Source organism: Salmo salar, chromosome 17, assembly GCF_965601325.2.
Source record: "Salmo salar chromosome 17, fSalSal1, whole genome shotgun sequence".
Lineage (NCBI taxonomy): Eukaryota > Metazoa > Chordata > Actinopteri > Salmoniformes > Salmonidae > Salmo > Salmo salar.
The window spans coordinates 74,964,352-74,991,523 of record NC_138307.1 but is presented as its reverse complement, the minus strand read 5'-3'; the positions used below and the strand labels follow the sequence as shown (position 1 = coordinate 74,991,523).

The following is a 27,172-nucleotide window of genomic DNA, read 5'->3' as shown; positions in this document are numbered from 1 at the left end:
CCCAATTCTCCCTAGTAAGTGGTTCCATCCAAGGTGCACCACGGAGCATGCTCGACAGGAAGCTAGATACTCTAGCACAGGGATGGGCCCACCTTTTGAAGGCCCTAGGATCAATTTCCCCCAAAAAATATTATTTGTATTATTGTGTAATAATACAAATAATATTTTTTGGGTCTCAACTTACTGGGTCTCAACTTACTGTTGTGAGTTAGGGTACTACAAAACACAAGGTGCAATTTTGACATTTGATTGCGCAGAAGCAGTTTTTCTCTTATGTCAGTCACTGATAGTCACTCAATTAGCCCATGTCAGCTAATATTTTCTAGTCTAGCGGTCAGCTATCTAAACTTATAGTAATCATGGTCGAATTACCGACGGGGGGCCCACATTGATTTTATTAGTTAGTCTCACTCAGAGATCATAGAAAAAATTGTAAACATGGACCATTTTCCTGCCCTGCTAAGCATTCAAAATGTAGCAACTACTTTTGGGTGAAAGAGAACATTTATTAAGTAAAAAGTAAGTTGTCAAAAACATAAATAGTAAAGTACAGATACCCCAAAAAAAGACTTAAGTAAAAATACTTTGAAGTACTACTTAAGTACTTTACACCACTGTCGGCTAGCTGGCCAATGAAGTGGATCTATTATACCAATGTGAATCCTTTCAGTAGGCTACAACAACATGAGAAGTGAGAATGTCTATTGTATTTCTAATCTCTCTTTCCCTCCCTATGTGTAGCGAGTTTAGAAAGGGTGGGTGTAACGGAGTTAAAATCATACCGTAAACTCATTCCACAGCTAGCTTGAAATGTCACCAATGGAACTATCGAAGTAGATATTTTTACATACTCAACAGTAGGTATGTTGTCGAGGAGAGCGATCACATGTTTGCAAGCAGCGGATCACTGGTTGGAGTCCAGTATGGGGGATAGGGACACTGGAGGAAGCTATACTGTTACCAGAATACGGACCTCCATTTCACAGGGATACTAGGAGATCTAGTAGAGAGCGGGAGAAACAGGAGAGCGTACAACCACAGATAGTTAAAAAATCTTTAGTACAACTTTAGTACAACTGAATGCTGTCCTGCTGTGCTGATTTGTCTTGTTGTGCAACTGTATGGCAACATATTGTCGTCAATACTTTACTCACAACTAAACAAATTACTCAAGTGGTGACGACAGAGAGTAGAAAATGGCCTTCTGTTTCTTGATCCTCTTTGAGTAGATGCCAATTTCACGTCAGTCAGAATTTCAATGTGTTCCACTCATACTCCAAGGAGCCTTGAAATGAATGCTACCTTTCAATAAACTGAAATATCCATGGATGAATGTAATAATTATTTAATGACGTGTTTTCGTTGCCCTTGCAGTCCTCCCACTATGATGCACTTTTCTGTTGTGATTCATGTCATCATTGTGTTGTCCTTGTTTTGTCTTAGCTCCTCTTTACACCTCTGTGGATGATAACCCTAGTACATAAATCATGGAAACAGGGCTGAACACTGTGGATGATAACCCTTGTACATTAGTGAAGGAAACAGGGCTGAACACTGTGGATGATAAGCCTTGTACATTAGTGAAGGAAACAGGGCTGAACACTGTGGATGATAACCCTTGTACATTAGTGAAGGAAACAGGGCTGAACACTGTGGATGATAAGCCTTGTACATTAGTGAAGGAAACAGGGCTGAACACTGTGGATGATAAGCCTGGCACATTAGTGAAGGAAACAGGGCTGAACACTGTGGATGATAAGCCTTGTACATTAGTGAAGGAAACAGGGCTGAACACTGTGGATGATAAGCCTGGCACATTAGTCATGGAAACAGGGCTGAACACCGTGGATAATAAGCCTGGTACATTAGTCATGGAAACAGGGCTGAACACTGTGGATGATAAGCCTGGTACATTAGTGAAGGAAACAGGGATGAACACTGTGGATGATAAGCCTGGTACATTAGTCATGGAAACAGGGCTGAACACTGTGGATGATAAGCATGGTACATTAGTCAAGGAAACAGGGCTGAACACTGTGGATGATAAGTCTGGTACATTAGTCAAGGAAACAGGGCTGAACACTGTGGATGATAAGCCTGGTACATTAGTCAAGGAAACAGGGCTGAACACTGTGGATGATAACCCTGGTACATTAGTCATGGAAACAGGGCTGAACACTGTGGATGATAAGCATGGTACATTAGTCAAGGAAACAGGGCTGAACACTGTGGATGATAACCCTTGTACATTAGTGAAGGAAACAGGACTGAACATTGTGGATGATAACCCTTGTACATTAGTGAAGGAAACAGGACTGAACACTGTGGATGATAACCCTGGTACAATAGTGAAGGAAACAGGGATGAATACTGTGGATGATAAGCCTGGTACATTAGTCATGGAAACAGGGCTGAACACTGTGGATGATAACCCTGGTACATTAGTGAAGGAAACAGGACTGAACACTGTGGATGATAACCCTGGTACAATAGTGAAGGAAACAGGGATGAATACTGTGGATGATAAGCCTGGTACATTAGTCATGGAAACAGGGCTGAACACTGTGGATGATAAGCCTGGTACATTAGTAAAGGAAACAGGGCTGAACACTGTGGATGATAAGCCTGGTACATTAGTCATGGAAACAGGGATGAACACTGTGGATGATAAGCCTGGTACATTAGTCATGGAAACAGGGCTGAACACTGTGGATGATAAGCCTGGTACATTAGTCATGGAAACAGGGCTGAACACTGTGGATGATAAGCCTGATACATTAGTCATGGAAACAGGGCTGAACACTGTGGATGATAAGCCTGGTACATTAGTCAAGGAAACAGGGCTGAACACTTGAGTCCTGCTGTTGACAGTCAAATGTTTAGCGTCATGCTACACAGCTGGCTACAGACAAACACACACACACACACACACACACACACACACACACACACACACACACACACACACACACACCCCCCCCCCCCCCCCTGTTCCCCTATGGCAACAGAGCTATTCTTTAAACAACCAGTTAACCCAGCTGTCGGTTTCAGATAAATTATTTATTAATAAAACCAAAAAAGTTATATATGTAAAGTCTGATATAATTCATGTGATATTTTAATGATTAAACAGAGATATACAAATGTATGCTTTCCAGAAAAGATCTTCTTCCATTTGTCCAAGAGTATTTCTCATCCATTTTGATCTAATGCTGCGCAAGCAATGATATTCAGTCGACTCCAGATAAGTGCATTTTCTATACTTGCAAACTCTGTGTTAAGTAGATTACAGTGTTTTGTCAGCCCCATTTCAATCGCATGTCTTTATAATTGCTCTTGATAATGGCATTCTCTGATTTAGTGCACGCTGTCCCATTAGTCCCAAGCATACACTAATAACAACGTTATTACTCAATTTTACTGTTTCGTGTTTCCACACGTAGTTATCGATTTCCATTATAATTGGCCTGTAACTTGTATTAAAACCCCCCACCCACATTGTGGCGCTGTGTTGTTTATGGGCTCTCCACCCACTTCTAAAAACATTAACTAATTTTCGAATAAATTAGCAGTTACTGCCTTTTTGCCTGGTAGGGCAGAATATGAAGCTATCCTCGGTTATTAGGTCTAAGTAGTCAAGTATGTTTAATACTAGTCTGATATTGTTAGAAATATGTATGTTCCTCATAAAGCCAGACTGTGTTTCATCAATGACTGCATCCAGGACTTCAATTATTTTTGCAAGTAGTAAGGCTAATATCTTATAGTCATTATTAAGAAGACAAATTGGATGCCAGTTATGGATGAGCAGCACTTCTTTTTTAGGCTGAGGTATCAGTGTTATTAACTCCTGAGCCATTGCAGGAGGGAGAAGATTGTTTTTAATACTCTCTAAAAATACTTCAAGTAGGAAGGGAGCTACTTGTTCAGAAATAACTTGTAAAATTCTGACATAATTCCATCAATACCTGGGGATGTATTGTTCTTTAGGATGTTTGACTGACTCGATAATCTCTTCAACTATGATGGGTTCATCACACTGTTTAGATTCTGTATCACTATAGAGTGAACATTATTCAGTGAGTCCAAAAACATCTGTTGATTCCTGAGAGTACGTTGAGCTAGACAATTTCCTGTAAGAATTCCTACAATAGTTAGCAATGACTTTTTGGTAATCTGTTATAAAACCATCAATGTTTAACTTATGGATAGTGTTATTTGTAGAGTGAAATATCTCAAGTCTAAAGAAATAGGATGAATTCTGTTCTCCCTCAAGCCATGTTTTACTAGATCTAATAAAGGCTCCTTCTGCTTTAAATCTATATATATCATCCAGTTTATTTAATATACACTGCTCAAAAAAATAAAGGGAACACTTAAACAACACAATGTAACTCCAAGTCAATCACACTTCTGTGAAATCAAACTGTCCACTTAGGAAGCAACACTGATTGACAATAAATGTCACATGCTGTTGTGCAAATGGAATAGACAACAGGTGGAAATTATAGGCAATTAGCATGACACCCCCAATAAAGGAGTGGTTCTGCAGGTGGTGACCACAGACCACTTCTCAGTTCCTATGCTTCCTGGCTGATGTTTTGGTCACTTTTGAATGCTGGCGGTGCTTTCACTCTAGTGGTAGCATGAGACAGAGTCTACAACCCACACAAGTGGCTCAGGTAGTGCAGCTCATCCAGGATGGCACATCAATGCGAGCTGTGGCAAGGTTTGCTGTGTCTGTCAGCGTAGTGTCCAGAGCATGGAGACGCTACCAGGAGACAGGCCAGTACATCAGGAGACGTGGAGGAGGCCGTAGGAGGGCAACAACCCAGCAGCAGGACCGCTACCTCCGCCTTTGTGCAAGGAGGAGCAGGAGAAGCACTGCCAGAGCCCTGCAAAATGACCTCCAGCAGGCCACAAATGTGCATGTGTCTGCTCAAACGGTCAGAAACAGACTCCATGAGGGTGGTATGAGGGCCCGACGTCCACAGGTGGGGGTTGTGCTTACAGCCCAACACCGTGCAGGACGTTTGGCATTTGCCAGAGAACACCAAGATTGGCAAATTCGCCACTGGCGCCCTGTGCTCTTCACAGATGAAAACAGGTTCACACTGAGGACATGTGACAGACGTGACAAAGTCTGGAGACGCCGTTTGCACAATAGCATGTGAAATTTATTGTCAATCAGTGTTGCTTCCTAAGTGGACAGTTTGATTTCACAGAAGTGTGATTGACTTGGAGTTACATTGTGTTGTTTAAGTGTTCCCTTTATTTTTTTGAGCAGTGTATATATATATATATATATATATATATATATATATATATATATATATATATATATATATATATATATATATATATATATATATATATATATTACCCAGTTGATTTAATCTATATTATCCAGTTTATTTTAACTCAATCAATTCCATGTTCTCTTTCCCCAAGAGGCTGGCTGGGGATCTCTGAAAAAGGGGAAGTTATCTTAAATGATCACCTTTTCCTCCTCTGCTCTTCTGGTTTAAAAAAAATCTGGTAGTAATCTGGCTAAGGTATTTGGTCACCTCAAATTTAAAGAGCTCCCAGTTCTTGCAATAAGATGTTTCTTTATAAGCCCTTTCCCAAAAGTGTGAGAGCAGACCTTTAACCTCAAACTTAGCTATATCATTATTTAATAAGTTGCTATTTAGCTTCCAGTAGGATGCTCTACCAAGGTTCGTACCAGGGGTCAATATTTTGACATCAATGTACATGGCCCTATGGTCTGAGGGAAGTAGTACACGTTTTTAGTAACACACTCACTATCAATACATGTTGATATAAGCCAAAAATCTATTCTGGACTGTCTGGAACCTGTTTTGTTACTTCAAGTGAATTATCTGTCAGCCGGAAACCTCTCTCTCCATATAAGATCAAACCTTCCCATAAAAAGTATTAAACCCAGATTCTGATTGGTTGGCCATCTATCAGTTTAACTATTTATAGTAATGTTAGTCCCCTCCTATCAATAATAACCAATGAAGTATATGTTTCTCTACAGATTCAAGCAACTCATCATTCTCCTGTTTGGTGTTGTACACGTAGAAGTTTAAAGTATTAAGTGTAATGTCATTGTAACTCATCACAAGACAAATAACGTGACCAAAGTGATCACAGTCCGAGAGTAAAATATTACCACCAAAGGTATTTTTTTTATTGTAATGACCCCAGCGGAGTGTTCAGAGCCATGGGAAAGCCAAATATCGTTGCCCAACTGTGACTTCCAGAAGATGGTATCAGCAGAAATTGAGTTTTTTATTTTATTTCACCTTTATTTAACCAGGTAGGCTAGTTGAGAACAAGTTCTAATTTACAACTGCCACCTGGCCAAGATAAAGCAAAGCAGTTCGACACATACAACAACAAAGAGTTACACATGGAATAAACATTCATACAATCAATAATACAGTAGAAAAATAAGAAGTATATATACAGTGTGTGCAAATGAGGTAAGATAAGGGAGGCAAGGCAATCAAAGAGTCCGACTCTTAATTTTAAAAAAATAATCTGGTCAAAGTTTTTTAGCAAATAAAAATAAGGCATTGTGCTTCACATTGTTTTGGAAACCCTTAGCATTAAGATAAACTATAGACAAAGACAAAACAAGACAGATTATATGAAAGTATCAACTGTAGGATGAGTCAGAAACATAGGAGCAGTGAACGTAAGCTATAAGGAACCTTGATCTGCACCATTTAAGTCAACTTAAAGTTTATACCATTAACCATTAAAAGCTTATACCATTAACTGAGATGGTTGTTATCCGGATCTTGAAATTCAACTCAACAGAAAATTATGTTCAAGACCAAGCCAAGGGTTCTCTGTAGTAAGAGAGAATAAAAACCCTCTTTATTGTAATCAGGGACTATTCTGAACATGTTTTTCTTTTAATAAAGGGGTACCTACTTTTATTTAACTAGGCAAATCAGTTAAAAACACATTCTTATTTACAATGACAGCCTACTAGGGAACAGTGGGTTTTATTGCCTTTTTAAGGGGCAGAATGACAGATTTTTACCTTGTCAGCTCGGGGATTCGATCCAGCAACCTTTCAGTTACTGGCCCAATGCTCTAACCAATAGGCTACCTGCCTACTATTTTAAGTGCATATGAAGTGACAATAAAAAATGATTTCCATGCAGTTAATGAAGCCTTTCCCTTATTTTGTGCTTTCTTTATCGTTGGCCACAATTTGTTCCTCCTTTCTATGTCCTCCGGGCTGAGATGCTCGGCGAAACGCAGACCATGGCTCTGAAGGAATGCCTTCTTCCAAGCAGCTTTCCAGACAGCATCCCTGTAGAATCTGTCAGTAAAGAGGATGACGATACCCCTTGGTCTTGAATCGTTTTGCAGTTTCTTCTTGCCGAGGTGATGCATCACCGTCGATGCTATCACCAACTCTGTTCTTCTCTGCAGGCATAACTTCTTGGCAGATGCAGATAGCCTCACGTCGCACATTCTCCACGTCGGGCACGCCGTGGAATCTCAGGTTCCATCTTCTTGTGTATTGCTCCAGATCAGTGAGACGACTATGGTAGACATTGTTATTCTGTTCCATACTCTTTTCAACTTTAGCCACTCTCATTTTCACATTCTTGATTTCACCACATTCAAACTCGTCTTTATGAAGCCTTCGATTACCAGGGTGTTTGCGTCTACCATTGTGCCAATGGCGTCAGACCTGGAGTTGATGAGTAAAGAGAGGGTATCCACGATGTCAAGAGTCCGTGTTGCGTTTTTTGGAGGGTGGCGGTTTGCACGGAGTAGTAGTTATGGCAGTTGTCTATGAACACGTTCCTCTCTTGTTGATTAGCAATAGAACGGCCAGCTTCTTCCTTTCTCTTTTTGTCACGACTTCGCATCGACATGTCAAAATAAATGATCCACTTATCATTCCAGTCACAGGAACGTTCTTATATCTTGAGCAAATAAAAACAACAATAAGAAGAATGACTTTCTGACGCAGCTCGGTAAAAAGTGTCTGTTCAAGCCGTCCTCATAGCCTCCTCTCGCATCGTAAACGACTTCATTTGGTTTCAAATGCGCTATTGAGTCTTCACATAGGAATTAATATGTCACGTGATCAATGGTTTTGCCCATTCATATATAGATGGATTGGCTGACGACGTCACGAAAAGAAGGTGAGGGTAAAAAGGTGAGGGATGAGCCTGGAGAAATGTAACCACTCTCAAATTCATAGACCGAGCTAGGTATGCAAGGACTGACCATCTATGATATCAAAATTATAGTTTTAATCATGTTTTGAGGCTATATAGTGTTTCTTTACATTTACAAACAGGCTTATATTTGGGGTTCTGAAGGGGTACGACAGTTGAACTAAACTCGAGGCATTTATACGCTATATTCTTTAAGAATCAATGGATATCATTAATTTGTAAGTCAAAAAATCAATGGCACAACTAAGGATTCTAGCTTTAACTTCGAATGGACCCCAACCCTGATGTCTAAAGGCTCTATAGATAACCTCTGCTCCTCTCTCCTTTCCTCCAGACTCCCTGCAGCTCTCTGTCTCTGAAGAGGAGGTTCTCCATGAGAAGCAGCACTGTGAGCAGGAGTGGAGCCCCAGTCTGGGGCAGGAGAACCCAGAACTTCCACAGATTAAAGAGGAACAGGAGGAACTCAGGACCAGTCAGGAGGAAGAGCAGCTTCAAGGGCTGGAGGCTGATTTCAAATTCACTCCTTCCTGTGTGAAAAGTGAATGTGATCAGGAGGACCCACTTCAGCCCTTCACTTCTCCCCAAACCCAGACTGTGGAGAACAGAGAGCATGACCCTAAACAAGTGGATCTCAAACCTTTTGTTACTGTGACCCACCTTAAGGGTCTCTACATTCCCTGTGACCCTCCAGATAATCAAAACAATGCCTCCAGCCACAGGTCAGCTGTAAGCAGCGACCCAGCAGCACTTGACAGCAGCCCGCCATTGGATCCCAGCCCGCCATTGGATCCCAGCCCACCACTGGAACCAAGCCTGTCATTGGATCCCAGCCCTCCATTGGATCCCAGCCCACCATTGAATCCAAACCCATCAATAGGTGAACACTGTTCCAAACCCAGCACCACGTCTAAAAAAAACTCACCACTGCTGTGACTGTGGTGAAATGTTTGCTCTGAAAGCTGACCTGCAGAGTCATGTGACTCTCTACAAGAAGAGACTCAGCGAATGCCGCTTCTGCAGAAAACGATACAATTCCACCTCTAAAGTGACGGCCCATGTCCGACTCTGTCACAGTGTGAAACCCTACATCTGCCCTGTTTGTTGCAAGACTTTAAAACTCAAAGGAGATCTGTCCAAGCACATGAATACTCACACAGGGGAGAAATCATTTAACTGTGGAGACTGCGGAAAAGTTTTTGTCATAAGGGCACCTTAACCTCACATATTCTAAGTCACACAGGAGAGAAGCCATTTAGCTGTGGTGACTGTGGGAAATGCTTCAATCAGAAGGGGTCCCTAAAGAAGCACACACTTACTCACACAGGAGAGAAACCATTTAGCTGTGGTGACTGTGGGAAAAGATTCAATCAGAAGGGAAGTAAGGAATCATAAACTGACTCGCACAGGAGAGAAACCAATTAGCTGTGATGATTGTGGGAAAAGCTTCAATCAAAAGTCTAACATGTGAAAAACATCCACAAAGGAGGAAAACAGGATAAACTGAAAGAAAATTTGGACAAAGATCTATTTAGTCAGAAGATGAAAATAAAAAGTCAGGATGTGGACAATATTCTGAGTACACGCTCATAGACACAAATAGCTGGAATAAGTAAATGAAGTCTGAGAGAATAGTCAGATTAACTGATGACTGAAATATTAGTGCAGATGGCGTTATTTTGCTAAGTGCAGAGATGTATTATAGGTATGAATGTGTAGGGTTCTATCAGAAGGGGAACCTAAGGAAACATACACTAACTCACACAGGAGAGAAACCATTTAGCTGTGATGACTGTGGGAAAAGATTCAATCTCAAGGAACACTTAACCATACACATGGTGACTCATACAGGAGAGAAACCATTTAGCTGTGATGACTGTGGGAAAAGCTTCAGTCACAAGGGGTCCCTAAATAAGCATACACTAACTCACACAGGAGAGAAACCATTTAGCTGTGGTGACTGTGGGAAAAGCTTCAGTCACAAGGGGTCCCTAAATAAGCATACACTGACTCACACAGGAGAGAAACCATTTAGCTGTGATGACTGTGGGAAAAGCTTCAGTCACAAGGGGTCCCTAAAGAAGCATACACTGACTCACACAGGAGAGAAACCGTTTAGCTGTGGTGACTGTGGGAAAAGCTTCAGTCACAAGGGGTCCCTAAAGAAGCATACACTAACTCACACAGGAGAGAAACCATTTAGCTGTGGTGACTGTTGGAAAAGCTTCTATCAGAAGGGGAACCTAAAGAAGCATACACTAACTCACACAGGAGAGAAACCTTTTAGCTGTGATGACTGTGGGAAAAGATTCAATCAGAAGTCTAGTTTACTGACGCATGTGAAAAAAATCCACAAAGGAGGAAAACAGGATGAAAACTGAAAGAAAGAAAATTAGGACAAAGATCTATTTAGTCAGAAGATGAAAATAAAAAGTTAGGATGTGGACAATATTCTGAGTACACGCTCATAGACACAAATAGCTGGAATTGAGTTAATGAGAGATTAGTCAGATTAACTGATGACTAAAATAGCAGTGCAGATGGCACTATTTTGTTAAGTGCAGAGATGTATTATGGGGAATAAATGTGTAGAGGACTTATGAAATTCTACAGATTTTGTGGCGCAGCAGAAAGTTCTGCATACCCCAAATCCAGAGGTTGTGAGTTTAAATCCCAGGTTGGGTCATATTGAAAAGTCTACTGAGTGATCATGTCAAATAAGACATGACTTTAGTCATCAACTTTGTTCACAAAACATACATTGAATTATTTTATAACAATTAGATCATGAAGATGTTAACATTTTATTTTCATGATCTGATGTCATGAGCCAGTTGGCCAGGGGGAAGTGTGGTTGGTTTGTTTAAAGGTCCTGAACGGTCATTCGTACTTTTTCTCTCATGGCTAACAACCAAGACGTTTGAATAGACAGGCTGTTGGCAGGGAGCTTACATATAATAATAATAATAATTGTTATATATATATTCTTTTCATTTAACCTTTATTTAACTCGGCAAGTCAGTTAAGAACAAATTCTTATTTACAATGAAGGCATAACAAAAGGCCTTCTGCGGGGACAGGGGCTGGGATTAAAAATAAAAATAAATTAAATAAAAATATAGGACAAAGCGCACATCACGACAAGAGACAACACAACACTACATAAAGAGAGACCTAAGACTGCAACATAGCATGGCGATATTCATGACCTCACCTTGACTGACAGCTCTTTGAAACTCCTATGTCAAGCAACTTGGATGCAGTGTTGCAGTAAAACCATCTCAAGCACATTTGGTAAAACACAAAGCAACTCAAACAACATTGAAATTGCATCAATGATATCCTTAATTTTTCATACATCTCCCGTTTTGCTCTAGTTCACAGCAGCACTGACGGATAAGTTGACTTGACAACTAAGTATGTTTGTGCCTCAGTATCAAATCAAATGTTATTTGTCACATGTGCTGACTACAACAGGTAGGAAAATATTTACTAAATTAACTATTTATTTTATTTTATAAAAGAGCAAAAATAAAATAACAATAACGAGGCTATATACAGGGGGTACATGTTAGTTGAGGTAATTTAGGTAATATGTACATGCAGTGGTGGAAAAAGTACCCAATTGTCATACATTAGCAAAAGTAAATATACCTTAATAGAAAATGACTCAAGTAAAAGTCACCCAGTAAAATACTACTTCAATAAAAGTCTAAAATTATTTGGTCTTAAATATACTTACATATCAAAAGTAAATGTAATTGCTAAAATATAGTATCATAGTATGAAAAGTAAAAGTATAAATCATTTCCCATTCCTTATATTAAGCAAACCAGATGGCACCATTTGATTTAGATATTTTTTGATAGCCAGGGGCACGCTCCAACATTCAAACATAATACATAGTACAGATAGCCCCAAAAACTACTTAAGTCGTACTTTAAAGTATTTTTACTACATGTACACCACTGTGCACACCTAGGTAGGGGTAAAGTGACTATGCAAAGATGATAAACAGCGAGTAGCAGCAGCGTAAAAAACGTTTTGGGGTAGAAGCTGTTAAGGAGCCTTTTGGACCTAGACCTGGCGCTCCGGTACCGCTTGCCATGCGAAAGCAGAGAGAACAGTCTACGACTAGGGTGGTTGGAGTCTTTGGCAATTGCCTCTGCTTAAGAGGTGTCTGCATGACATCCTACTACAGCAAAAGGAAATCGGATAGCTGGCCAATGAAGTGGATCTATTACACTAACAAGGATCCTTTCAGTAGGCTACAACAACATGAGAAGTGAGTATTTCTAATCTCTCTTTCCCTCCCTGTGTGTAGCGAGTTTAGAAATGGTGAGTGTAATGGACCGAGGTAAAGACAGGTTCAGGTTGGATATTCGACAGATATTCGCCTGTAGTTTTCCTTACCTCCACCTACAGCAGTTAGGGACCATCAACATAGTGACAAATCAAATTTGAAACATTTCAATAGCTATTTAACCATTATGCCTAAAACTTTCAAAACTGGTTCTAGCTAACCCGATGGTATAGACACACATTGCACACATTTTTTTTGTCGATTTACATCTCGCACTATTTTAAATGATTTATTTACATCTTTGAATTTCAATAGCTCATTAATCATATGACCTACTGGACTCAAACAAGGTTCAGAATGTCCACTGACTACCCTTCTATATTGCACACCCTTTAGTGTGTCCATTTTCATCTCACATGATTTTACATGAATTTTTCAAAATGTACAATTTCAATAGCTCCTTGGTCCTGTGACCTAGTGACTTCAAATAAGGTTCAGAATGTCTACTCAGTGGGCCTACACATTGCCCACCCTTTAGTTTGTCCATTTTCATCCCACATGATTTTACATGAATTTTTCAAAATGTTAAATTTCAATAGCTCCTTGTGACTTCAAAAAAGGTTCAGAATGTCCACTGACTACCCTTCTATATTGCACACCCTTTAGTTTGTCAATTTTCCTCACATGATTAAACATGAATTTTTCTCAATTTAAGTGTAAGCTTGCAGGCCTTCATTTTACATGGGTATTACTTTTTTTTTAAGTAAACAAATGTTCCAGCCTCACAATAACTATCTTTCACATGGACACTGAAAAGATCCACAAATGGCTCTATGTGCTATGGATCAAGGACAGGACAGGTGTTCAAACAGAGGTGCTTAAATGAAGGCGCACAGGTAGGCCTCATGAAAAACAATGTTTCATATGCTCTTTTTAATCACAGTAATAGGCAGTGATTTGTCAGTCACAGTGAGCTTGATAACGTGAAAGAATCCTTTTCATAGCATCACTTTCATATACTGTACATTAAGACAAATCCTTCTACGTTGAGTATTAAAATGCAGTTTACATAACCTGATAATGACTTGATATTTGAGTGCATTCACAACAAGCCACCTGCAGACAACTTACAAAATGCAATAGTGCATTTGAGGGTTTGTTTTTCTGATGAAAATTGTTATTTGATGCATGGCCTACTATTTCTAACTGGAAAAATAAATTCCTATGTCTTTTGTGAGTAAAATCCTTTTTCCAAAATTGATTTAGGTACATTTTTGTGAAGAGGTATGAGGGTTGTGATATGGGTCATTTAATATTAAAATCATTTAAGGGATCAATACATTTCTATATTGCTTCCCCAGTATCTGCATGAACCATTAGGCCAAGTGTTTTTGGTTGACCCTGCTGGACAGAAAGAGGAGGAATCGGAACACGCTGCATTCAAATTCAGGTCTTAGTTATTCCATTGTGCTGGATCTAATACATATTAGCATTTGACATACATTCATAAGTGTTATCATTTTTTATGACATACTGTGAAAAACTCTCTTGGCTGCTGGCTCTGTCACTTTCAGACATGTGCAGAGCAGACTGAAAGGGGAAGGGTAGCTCTTGATTTGAACCACATGGGTTCTGTGTAAAGAGAGAGTAATCCAAAAGGCACAGACACACACCTTGACTTTCAATTGGCACCGTTGACCTGTATATATTCTCCCCGGATTGACTCTTTGGTGCACAGTCTGGCAGTCTGACTAAAGTGCCAGAGGTATGAGGAGAGACATCCTCCTTTGTATTTATGGGAACAAATATTTCCTAACACTTTGGATCCTATTCTTGGATAGTTAGAAGACACAATGCATCAACGCATTTAAAAAAAAAAAGAAGCTAATTACTGTCCATGAGTAACCTCAACATTGTGGGTCTGTGGTTGTTTGGGCCAAAAAAAGTGCCAACTCAATTCTATCAGTGACTAGTCTCTCATGCCCTTATGAACGGGGACACGGCAATAGTTTTTAATCTAAACCAGCCCTTTTTTACTGGAGTACACTAACCCCTAATTGGGGCTATTTTCTTAACACATAGTAGCAGTTTACCAGATAAGAAGTCAAGAAGATCAGAAAGTAGATTGTTGTAAGGGTGTATTACATCCTGTGCTGGCCCCATTGTCATATCCATTCTGGATTCTGAGTGGTAAAATCACAGCTGAAAAATGCCTCTATGTATGTGTATACATTTTCCTCCAAGACAGAACTGCCAAAGGGGGTGGAGTTGTAATCTACTGCAGAGACAGCCTGCAGAGTTATGTCATGCTATCCAGGTCTGTGCACAAACAGTTCAAGCTTCTACTTTCAAAAATCCACCTTTCCAGAAATAAGTCTCTCGCTGTTGCCACTTGTTACAGACCCCTTCAGCCCCCAGCTGCGCCCTGGACACCATATGTGAATTAATTGCCCCACATTTATCTTCAAAGTTTGTACTGTTAGGTGACCTAAACTGGGATATGCTTAACATCCCGGCCGTCCTACAATCTAAGCTAGATGCCCTCAATCTCACCCAAATTATCTTGGAACCTACCAGGTACAACCCCAAATCTGTAAACTTGGGCACCCTCATAGATATCATCCTGACCAACCTGCCCTCTAAATACACCTCTGCTGTCTTCAACCAGGATCTCAGCGATCACTGCCTCATTTCCTGCGTCCGTAATGGGTCAGCGGTCAAATGACCACCCCTCATCACAGTCAAATGCTCTCTTAAACACTTCAGCGAGCAGGCCTTTCTAATCGACCTGGCCCGGGTATCCTGGAAAGATATTGACCTCATTCCTTCAGTAGAGGATGCCTGATTATTCTTTAAAAGTGCTTTCCTCACCATCATGAATAAACATGCCCCATTCAACATTTTTAGAAACAGATATAGCCCTTGGTTCACTCCAGACCTGACTGCCCCCGCAATATGCAACTTTTCAGGGAAGTTAGGAACCAATATACACAGGCAGTTAGAAAAGCAAAGGCTAGTTTTTCTTTTTTTATTATTTTACCCCTTTTACACCTTTTCTCCCCAATTGGTAGTTGTCTTGTCTCATCGCTGCAACTCCCGTACGGACTCAGGAGAAGCGAAGGTCGAGAGCCATAAGTCCTCTGAAACACAACCCAACCTAGCCACACTGCTTCTTGACACAATGCACATCCAACCCGGAAGCCAGCCGCACCAATGTGTCGGAGGAAACACTGTACACCTGTCGACCTGGTCAGCATGCACTGCACCCGACCCGCCACAGGAGTCGCTGGTGTGCGATGAGACAAGGATATCCCTACCAGCCAAATCCTCCCTAACCTGGACAATGCTGGGCCAATTGTGCGTCACCCCATGGACCTTCCGGTCACGGCCGACTGCGACAGAGCCTGGGCTCGAACCCAGAATCTCTGGTGGCACAGCTAGCACTGCGATGCAGTGCCTTAGACCACTGCGCCACTCGGGAGGCCACAAGGATAGTTTTTTCAAACAGAAATTTGCATCCTGTAGCACAAACTCCCAAAATTTCTTGGACACTGTAAAGTCCATGGAGAAAAAGAGCACCTCCTCCCTGCTGCCCACTGCACTGATGCTAGGAAACAATCTAATCTACGATTATCGAGAATTTCAATAAGCATTTTTCGACGGCTGGCCTTGCTTTCCACCTGGCTACCCCTACCCCAGTCAACAGCTCTGCACCCCCCACAGCAACTTGCCCAAGCCTCCCCCATTTCTCCTTCACCCAAATCCAAATACCTGATGTTCTGAAAGAGTTGCAAAATCTGGACCCCTACAAATCAGCTGGGCTAGACAATCTGGACCCTCTCTTTCTAAAATTATCTGTCTCAATTGTTGCAACCTCTATTACTAGCCTGTTCAACCTCTCTTTCGTATCGTCTGAGAGCCCCAAAGATTGGAAAGCTGCCGCGGTCATCCCCCTCTTTAAAGGGGAGACACTCTAAACCCAAATTGTTAGAGACCTATATCTATCCTACCCTGCCTTTCTAAGGTCTTCGAAAGCCAAGTTAACAAACAGATCACAGACCATTTCGAATCCCACCGTACCTTCTCCGCTATGCAATCTGGTTTCCGAGCTGGTCATGGGTGCACCTCAGCCATGCTCAAGGTACTAAACGATATCATAATTGCCATCGACAAAAGACAATACGGTGCAGCCGTCGACCTGGCCAAGGCTTTCGACTCTGTCAATCACCGCATTCTTATCAGCAGACTCAACAGCCTTGGTTTCTCAAATGACTGCCTCGCCTGGTTCACCAACTACTTCTCAGATAGAGTTCAGTGTCTCTATGGGGGTGCCACAGGGTTCAATTCTCGGGCCGACTCTTTTCTCTGTATATATCAATGATGTTGCTCTTGCGGCTGGTGATTCTCTGATCCACCTCTACGCAGACGACACCATTCTGTATACTTCTGGCCCTTCTTTGGATACTGTGTTAACTAACCTCCAGACGAGCTTCAATGCCATACAACTCTCCTTCCGTGGCCTCCAACTGCTCTTAAATGCAAGTAAAACTAAATGCATGCTCTTCAACCGATCGCTGCTCGCACCTGCCCGCCCGCCTAGCATCACTACTCTGGACGCTTCTGACTTAGAATATGTGGACAACTACAAATACCTAGGTGTCTGGTTAGACTGTAAACTCTCCTTCCAGACTCACATTAAGTATCTCCAATCCAAAATTAAATCTAGAATCGGCTTCCTATTTCGCAACAAAACATTGTTCACTCATGCTGCCAAACATACCCTCATAAAACGGACTATCCTACCGATCCTTGACTTCGGCAATGTCATTTCCAAAATAGCCTCCAACACTCTACTCAGCAAATTGGATGCTGTCTATCACAGTGCCATCCGTTTCGTCACCAAAGCCCCATATACTACCCACCACTGCGACCTGTGTGCTCTCGTTTCCTAGCCCTCGCTTCATACTCGTCGCCAAACCCACTGGCTCCAGGTCATCTATAAGTCCTTACTAGGTAAAGCCCCGCCTTATCTTAGCTCACTGGTCACCATAGCAGCACCCAACCGTAGCACGTGCTCCAGCAGGTATATTTCACTGGTCACCCCCAAAGCCAATTCCTCCTTTGGCCGCCAGTTCTCTGCTGCCAATGACTGAAACTAATTGCAAAAATCACTGAAGCTGGAGACTCATATCTTCCTCACTATCTTTAAGCATCAGCTATCAGAGCAGCTTACAGATCATTGCACCTGTACATAGCCCATCTGTAAATATCCCATCCAACTACCTCGTCCCCATATTGTTATTTATATTTTTTAATTTTCTTTGCACCCCAGTATCTCTACTTGCACATTAATATTCTGCACATCTATCACTCCAGTGTTTATTTGCGAAATTGTAATTATTTCCCCACTACGGCCTATTTATTGCCTTACCTCCCTAATCTTAATTAATTTGCACACACTGTATATAGACTTTTCTATTGTGTTATTGACTGTACATTTGTTTATTCCATGTGTAACACTGTGTTGTTGTTTGTGTCGCACTGCTTTGCTTTATCTTGGCCAGGTCACAGTTGTAAATGAGAACTCGTTGTCAACTGGCCTACCTGGTTAAATATAGGTGAAATAAATAAAAAATATATTTTTTAAATACTATATGTGGAAATGTCTTATGTCCGTCCTACATGTAGTGTTGGTACATAAAATATTCCTCAACTGCATATATCATAAATTGCTTTTGCAAATAGAAGTATTATGTTCAACAACTGACATTTTCAGATATTATTTTGACAAACACACTTTGGTGCTTACAATTCATTCTCTGTTGTCATAGATTTGGTGGGCACTGTCATCTGTGATCTTTATGATATGACTTTCTTTAAGCACGTACTGATGAAACTGTCACTTCATATTTTTTTCTTAAAGTCTACAAACGCTCTACATTTATTCACTCTGTGATAGGGTTGGATCCTATATGCTACTTTTATTATTGTCCTGTAAATGGTTCAGTGCCTATAATTTAGTCTGTGTGTAGAATGGGGCATAAAGGAAATTACCTCTACTACTAAATTACTACTAGATTATAGTGATAAGGAAAATAGCATACACATTTGGCCTGTGTATTCATTTGCCTATAACTAATCAGAATTCCATTATGTTTACATAAAAAAGAGAGTACTTCAAAATGACAAGATCCTGCCATGGAAAAGACGACTGGGTGGACATAAAGTGGAAAGGAGGGGAAATAACTCACACCATGCAGCAGGACACCTTCAGCTGCGTATTCTTTGTAATGCAAGTTTGATTGTTATATTTTCAATAATGAATGGTTAGCTGTTATGTGACAATTAGGTAAAAAACAATTTTATTTTTGGGTGTAGATGGCCTGTAAAGCTTACAGGTTTAAGTTTAATAGCATGAGATGAAAGTAGACAAATATCTGAGTGTGTGATATGAAGGCATAGTCAGTGGACATTCTGAACCTTGTTTGAGGTCATTAGATCACATGACCAAGGAGCTATTGACATTTTAAATGTTGAACAATTCATGTAAAATCATGTGAGATGGAAAAGGACAAACTAAAGGGTGTGCAATATAGAAGGGTAGTCAGTGCACATTCAGAACCTTGTTTGAAGTCACTAGGTCAATGACCAAGGAGCTACTGAAATTTAACATTTTTAAAAATTCATGTAAAATCATGTGAGAAGAAAATGGACAAAATAAAGGGTGTGCAATATAGAAGGGTAGGTCACATGACCAAGGAGCTATTGAAATGAATGTCCAAATCGTGAAAATAAGACCTGTGCAATGTTGTGCGCAATTTTTCCAACATCATGACACTTATTTGGAGTCTGTGGCTCAAGTGGTTTGAAAGCTATTGAAGTTTGAAAGCGGAATATCCGTTGAATATCCAACTTAAACTGTATTTATCTCGGTGTGTAATGGAGTTAAAAACATACCTTAAACTCACTCCTCAGCTAGTTTAGTCTTTTTACATAGCTCAAACAGTTGGTATGTTGTCAAGTAGGGCAGTTACGTGTGTTTGCGATCAGAGGATCACTGGTTCGAGCCAGTATGGGGGAAAGGGACAGTGGAGGAAGTTATACTGTTACCAGAACACTGACGTCCATCTCACTCGACAGGGATACTAGGAGATATAGTAGAGAAAGAGAGAAACAGGAGAGGGTACAACAGAATGCTGTGGGTGCACTGTCGTGTAAGTGCATTTTATACACATGCAAACTCTGTTTTAAACGCATTTGTTTTTTCAGCCCCATTTCAATATCATGTCCTTATAATTGCTCTTGATAACTGCATTCTCCGTCTCCGGTTTAGTGCACGCTGTCCCAAGCCGTTGCAGGTCTTTCAATTCAGTTCATGCAATAAGAAAGGATAATCCTTGACCACCCTATTACTTAATGTATCTATTTCCATTGTCATTGGTGTGTAGTAAAAAACCCCACCCACATGGGATCGCCGCCCGCTGATAAAAACTGAAAAAGACAATGCGGAAGTAAAACTGGGAGCGGGTTTGTTTTTTGTGTCCACCATTCTTTCCTTGTGGACGTATACATACTAGCTGAATACCCAACTCTCAGTCCACTGAAACATGTCTAAACTACAGTCGTTTCGTGTGTTTTTAAATGAGCGTTTAACTGCGGCAGCTGTGGAGATTTTTGGGGCAGTTGAAGAAACGGTAGTGGAGTACCAGGAGGAGAATGATCGGCTACGGAGACTGCTGCGCATCACACCGATTATAAAACGATGTAAAATAGGTTCGTATGTAGATCACTAGCAGTTCTGCTCAATAAATAAACTGTTTTCAGTGATCACCATTTCAATATGTTTTATTACCAGTTTCTAAAACCAGAGGCCCAACATCGCGAGACTTCCAAAGCAGGTTCGGCAGACCAGGGGCCTCATAACAGTCGCTAACGTTACACATTATTTCTGAAAAGACTGCGCAATTACACAAATATTAAGATGTATAAACTTGGCGCACGCCTGTTTGCCATCATAAATCAGACCCGTCCTGAAACTCTGCCTGAAAAACGCCCATCCATCGTTTTATAACGCGCTCATTTGCTGTATACTTTGGAAGAATTTGAATTAGGCCAAGGCCGTTTAAAGGAAATATAGCAACGGCGAACTTGATCAAATGTCTCTGGATGTGTTGGCAGACTGTTTAAAACGTGTACAGTGACATTTGTTATATTTGACCGCTTCTGAAAGAACTCCAATTGCAAATTGTTGTGGACCTGTAAACAGATCGTTTGAATTCAGTAGCCTAATGATTAGCGATGACTTTTTCCCGAACCTAAATATTCTGCACTGCCCGCGAATTGTGAAACATTGTTTTTGAGTGGACAGACTAGACAATGTAAAACTATACAATAGGCCTATGCCTAGTTACAGTGGAATGCCCATAACCTACACACGTCAAAGTAAAACATCAACTCTGTTCATCTGTTAAATTCTACTGAATGTTATAAACCGCCTGGATACAGGCTATTATTTCAAGTATTTTACTCTATTAGATACTATTTAAATGAGACGGGCGTGGTCATTTGCTGGAAGCTAAATCTACTTCGGGAATATGAACGCATCATGGCCAGAAAAAGTGGCGTGAGATATATTCTGCAATGATTCTGCAAATATGTATTATGTTTATAAATTAAATATTGTTTACTTGAGACAAAAGAAACGTAATTTATTTCCAGGCTGTATCACATCCGGCCGTGATTGGGAGTCCCATAGGGCGGCGCATAATTGGCCCAGCGTCGTTCGGGTTTGGCCGGGTATAGGCCATCATTGTAAATAAGAATTTGTTCGTAACTGACTTGCCTAGTTAAAAAGGTTAAATAAAAAAAATACACTTTTACAATGAAAAGATGAAGAAAAAAATGAATCTCCACTAACAGAGAATCTTGTTATTATTTTGAATAAGAGTGCCATCACCAGGTAAGTTAACTGAAAACACAATTCTCGTTTACAGCAACAACCTGGGGAATAGTTACAGAAAATATATTAATGAGCCAATGGGAAGCTGTAAATGATTAGGTTGCCAGATTGGGCTTTTAGCCAAGAATTGACACCCCTGCTCTGTGATAAGTGTCATGGGATCTTTAGTGACCAAAGAGTCAGGACACGCATTTAACATCCCAGCTGAAAGACTGCACCCTACACAGGACAATGTCCTCAATCACTGCCCTGGGATATAAGTATTTTTTTTTGTTACCAGAGGAAACAGTGCCTCATACTGGTTCTCCAACACCACTTCCAGGCTACTACTAGGCTACTTTTACAATAATTGTAATGAAATACTTAAACCACTAGAAACGGTGCATATGCCTGTTCTAAAGTTTGTGGGAGGATAAGCACATTCTCATGTCAAGTTCAGTTTTTATAAATGGCAACTTTTGCGTGAACTGGCACACACTTTTTGGGGAAAGTCTGTGTGTCCACCATGTTTAGAAATGAGGCCTCAGTGTCGTCACTAGTTACCACAGCCAGAAAGTCAACCCTCTGCCTATTTCTAAAATTTTTCTGATTAAAATGGGATTTTAAACCTAACCTTAAATTAAGCAGATTTTTGTTTGCAAACATTTTTACAATATAGCCAATTTCGACTGTGGCAACTAGTGGAAACCGCAGACCAGGCCAGGTTTGAGAAGTGGATTTCTAAAGGCACAACCTACAGTTGAAGTCAAAAGTTTACATACACTTAGATTGGAGTCATTAAAACTCGTTTTTCAACCACTCCACACATTTCTTATTTACAAACTATAGTTTTGGCAAGTCGGTTAGGACATCTATTTTGTGCATGACACAAGTAATTTTTCCAACAATTGTTTACAGACAGATTATTTCACTTATAATTCACTGTATCACAATTCCAGTGGGTCAGAAGTTTACATACACTACATTGACTGCCTTTTAAACAGCTTGTAAAATTCCAGAAAATTATGTCATGGCTTTAGAAGCTTCTGATAGGCTAATTGGCATAATTTGAGTCAATTGGAGGTGTACCTGTGGATGTATTTCAAGGCCTACCTTCAAACTCACTGCCTCTTTGCTTGACATCATAGTAAAGTCTCAAAAGAAATCAGCCAAGACATCAGAAAATAAATTGTAGGCTTCCACAAGTCTGTTTCATCCTTGGGAGCAATTTCCAAACGCATGAAGGTACCACGTTCATCTGTACAAACAATAGTACGCAAGTATAAACACCATGGGACCACGCAGCCGTCACACCGCTCAGGAAGGAGACACGTTCTGTCTCCTAGAGCTGAACGTATATTGGTGCAAAAAGTGCAAATCAATCCCAGAACAACAGCAATAAACCTTGTGAAGATGCTGGAGGAAAGTACAAAAGATATAGGTACAAAAGTATCTTTATCCACAGTAAAATGAGTCCTATATCGACATAACCTGAAAAGCCGCTCAGCAAGGAAGAAGCCACTGCTCCAAAACCGCCATATAAAAGCCAGATTACGGATTGCAACTGCACATGGGGACAAAGATCGTACTTTTTTGAGAAATGTCCTCTGGTCTGATGAAACAAAAATAGAACTGTTTGGCCATAATGACCATCATTATGTTTGGAGGAAAAAGGGGGAGGCTTGCAAGCCGAAGAACACCATCCCAAACATGAAGCACTGGGTGGCGGCATCATGTTGTGGGGGTGCTTTGCTGCAGGAGGGACTGGTGCACTTCACAAAATAGATGGCATCATGAGGCAGGACAATTATGTGGCTATATTGAAGCAACATCTCAAGACATCAGTCAGGAGGTTAAAGCTTGGTCGCAAATAGGTCTTCCAAATGGACAATGACCCCAAGCATACTTCCAAGGTCGTGGCAAAATGGCTTAAGGACAACAAAGTCAAGGTATTGGAGTGGCCATCACAAAGCCCTGACCTCAATCCTATTGAAAATTTGTGGGCAGAACAGAAAAAGTTTGTGCAAGCAAGGAGGCCTACAAACCTGACTCGGTTACACCAGCTCTGTCAGGAGGAATGGGATAAAATTCACCCAACTTATTAAGGGAAGCTTGTGGAAGGCTACCCGAAACATTTGACCCAAGTTAAACAATTTAAAGGCAATGCTACCAAATACTAATTGAGTGTATGTAAACTTCTGACCCACTGGGAATGTGATGAAAGAAATAAAATCTGAAATAAATCATTCTCTCTACTATTATTCTGACATTTCACATTCTTAAAATAAAGTGGTGATCCTAACTGACCTAAAACAGGGAATTTTTACTAGGATTAAATGTCAGGAATTGTGAAAAACTGAGTTTAAATGTATTTGGCTAAGATGTATGTAAACCTCCAACTTCAACTTTATACCGAACAAAAATATAAATGCAACATGCAACAATTTCTAAGATACAGTTCATATAAGGAAATCAGTCAATTTAAATAAATTCATTAGGCCCTAATCTATGGATTTCACATGACTGGGCAGCGGTGTAGCCATGGGTGGGCCTGGGAGGGCGTAGCCCCACCCACTTGGGAGCCAGGCCCAGCCAATCGGAATTAGTTTCTCCCCACAAAAGGGCTTTATTACAGACAGAAACACTCCTCAGTTTCATCAGCGATCCGGGTGGCTGGTCTCAGACAATCCCGCTGGTGAGGAAACCGGATGTGGAGGTCCTGGGCTGGCAGGGTTACATGTGGTCTGCGGTTTTTAGTCTGGTTGGATGTAATGCCAAATTCTCTAAAACACCTTTGGAGGTAGTTTATGGTAGGGAATTGAATGTTAAATTATCTGGCAATAGCTCTGGTGGACATTCCTGCAGTCAGCATGTCAAATCAAATGTTATTTGTCACATGCGCCAAATACAACAGGTGTAGACCTTACAGTGAAATGCTTACAAGCCTTTACCTAACAATTGCACGATCACTCAAAACTTGTCATCTGTGGCTTTGTGTTGGTCGACAAAACTGCACATTTTAGAGTGGCCTTTATTTGTTCCCAGCACAAGGTGCACCTGTGTAATGGTGTTTTTTAATCAGCTTCCTGATATGCCACACCTGTCAGGTGGATGGATTCTTGGCAAAGGAGAAATAATAATAATTTGAGAGAAAAGCTCTTTGTGCGTATGGAACATTTCTGGGATCTTTTATTTCAGCTCATGAAACCTGGGACCAACACTTTACATGATGTTGGTGTTCAGTGTACATCGTTACAGTTGTTGGTTAGCTAGCTTGATCATTTTAGCCATATTATCATTGACATGACCTAAATTAAAACACCTCGTTATCTAGCTAACGTCGCCATGACATCACCTACATGCGTGATCGGGGATTTATTTTTAAGAAGCGGTTTCTACATCTCTTCATACCAAACCATCTTTGCCAATACCGTACATGGATACAAACATTGTCACGAAAACCAGGAAGTGATTTGAATTCGTAAATACATTTTTTTACAAACAACTTTTGAAATAAATAGTATATCTTCAGTTTATTGAGAAGTAATTGATAGTAGATTCTAGTTGTTCAATTATTGAAAATCGAATGTTTGTTTACTTCATTATTCTACTTAAGGCTAGAGTCCTTAATTGAAACAATAATAAAGCGGGGTTACCCTGCCTTTGTTTTGGTAAACATTTTATGCAGCAACTAAGGATTCTAGTTTTAACTTCGAATTGATCCCAACCCTGATGTCTAAAAGCTAACCTCTGCTCCTCTCTGCTTTCCTCCAGACTCCCTGCAGCTCTCTCTCTCTGTCTCTGAAGAGGAGGTTACCCCTGAGCAGCAGCACTGTGAGCAGGAGTGGAGCCCCAGTCTGGGGCAGGAGAACCCAGAGCTTCCACAGATTAAAGAGGAGCAGGAGGAACTCAGGACCAGTCAGGAGGAAGAGCAGCTTCAAGGGCTGGAAGCTGATATGATAGAGTTCAAATTCATTCCTTCCTGTGTGAAAAGTGAACGTGATCAGGAGGACCCACTTCAGTCCTTGACTCTTCCCCAAACCCAGACTGTGGAGAACCGAGAGAGTGACCCTAAACAAGTGGAACTCACACCTTTTGTTACTGTGACCCACCTTAAGGGTCTCTACATTCCCTGTGACCCTCAAGATAATCAAAACAATACCTCCAGCCAAAGCTCAGCCGTAAGCAGCGACCCAGCGGCACTTGACAGCAGCCCATCATTGGATCCCAACCCACCATTGGATTCCAGCCCATCATTGGATCCAAACCAGTCAATGGTGGAACACTGTTTCAAACGCTGCACCATGTCTAGAAAAACTCACCGCTGCCGTGACTGTGGCGAAATGTTTGCAATGAAAGCTGACCTGCAGAGGCATGTGACTCTATTTAAGAAGGGGCCCAGTGAATGTCGCTTCTGCAAAAGAAACTACAACTCCACCTGTAAACTAAAGGCCCATGTCCGACTCTATCACAGTGGGAAACCCTGCACCAGCCCTGTTTGTAGCAAGACCTTCAAACTCAAAGGGGATCTGTCCAAGCACATGAAGACTCACACGGGAGATAAATCATTTAAGTGTGGTGACTGTGGGAAAATCTTCAATCAGAAGTGGACCCTAAGGAAGCATAAACTGACTCACACAGGAGAGAAACCATTTATCTGTGGAGACTGTGGGAAAAGCTTCTATCAGAAGGGGGACTTAAGTAGGCATATACGGACTCACACAGGAGAGAAATTATTTATCTGTGGTGATTGTGGGAAAAGCTTCAATTTGAAAGGGAACCTTAGGAAGCATAAACTGACTCACACAGGAGAGAAACCATTTCTCTGTGATGACTGTGGGAAAAGCTTCAGTCAGAAGGGGACCCTAAGGAAGCATGAACTGACTCACACAGGAGAGAAACCATGTATCTGTGGAGACTGTGGGAAAAGCTTCAGTCAGAAGGGGACCCTAAGGAAGCATAAACTGACTCACACAGGAGAGAAACCATTTAGCTGTGATGACCGTGGGAAAAGTTTAACTTAAAAGTCTAACTTACTGATCCATGTGAAAAACAAGAAAACAGGATGAAAACTGAAAGAAGAACAAAAATTAGGACAAAGATCTATTCAGTCAGAAGATGAGAATAAAAGGGCAGGATGGGGACAATACTCTTGAGTACACGCTCATAGACTCACATCTATTGGTTGGTGGAGGACGATACGATGATACCTCTCCTAGGGATCTGCTCTCCATGCTTCAGGATTAAAGTTCCTCTGGTCTCTGATCTATTCTATTGGTAACCTGCTGTTTCTCTCCACAGTGCTCTCTGCTACTCTCTGGTCTACATGGAGGGCCGAGCTACTTTACAACTGTCTGGAGGGAGAGATAGAGGTCACAGAATGAGGTTTCTAGTCTCAACACTCTCCAAGGCTTTAGAGGAAAAGACTACCTTTTCAGGTCATGTGACAAGTGTCTTCTCCTCTGACAGTGCGCTGCTAATGAACTCAGTGATGATGCTTATTTTCTCACCACTAGATGACACTGTTGGAGCTGTGATCGCAGTTGCCCTGCAGGTCTAACTTGTTAGTCATTTCAGTTCATTCTCCACAAACCTATGAGGGTATAATGTTAAATAAATCAACACTGTTACCCATTACTAAACATATTGAAACACACACACACACACATTGTATTATAGCCAAACAGGACCATGCTAAACTGAACAGGACATGAC

General features: G+C 40.9%; 2 protein-coding genes across 2 annotated transcripts; both read left to right on the top strand.

The window, feature by feature from the left end:
• Positions 1-8,152: 8,152 nt before the first annotated feature.
• Positions 8,153-10,597, top strand: LOC106576523 (uncharacterized). Its single transcript, XM_014153744.3, has 3 exons — positions 8,153-8,183; positions 8,554-9,034; positions 10,084-10,597. Exons 1-3 carry the CDS (start codon positions 8,153-8,155, stop codon positions 10,595-10,597), a joined length of 1,026 nt encoding a protein of 341 aa, XP_014009219.3.
• A 9,392-nt stretch (positions 10,598-19,989) lies between these two features.
• LOC145861427 (uncharacterized) lies at positions 19,990-27,087 on the top strand. The gene is made up of 2 exons (XM_082964110.1): positions 19,990-20,292; positions 25,232-27,087. The coding sequence occupies exons 1-2, from the start codon at positions 20,127-20,129 to the stop codon at positions 26,479-26,481; spliced, it is 1,416 nt and encodes a 471-aa protein (XP_082820236.1). The 5' UTR covers positions 19,990-20,126; the 3' UTR covers positions 26,482-27,087.
• The last annotated feature ends 85 nt before the right edge of the window (positions 27,088-27,172 follow it).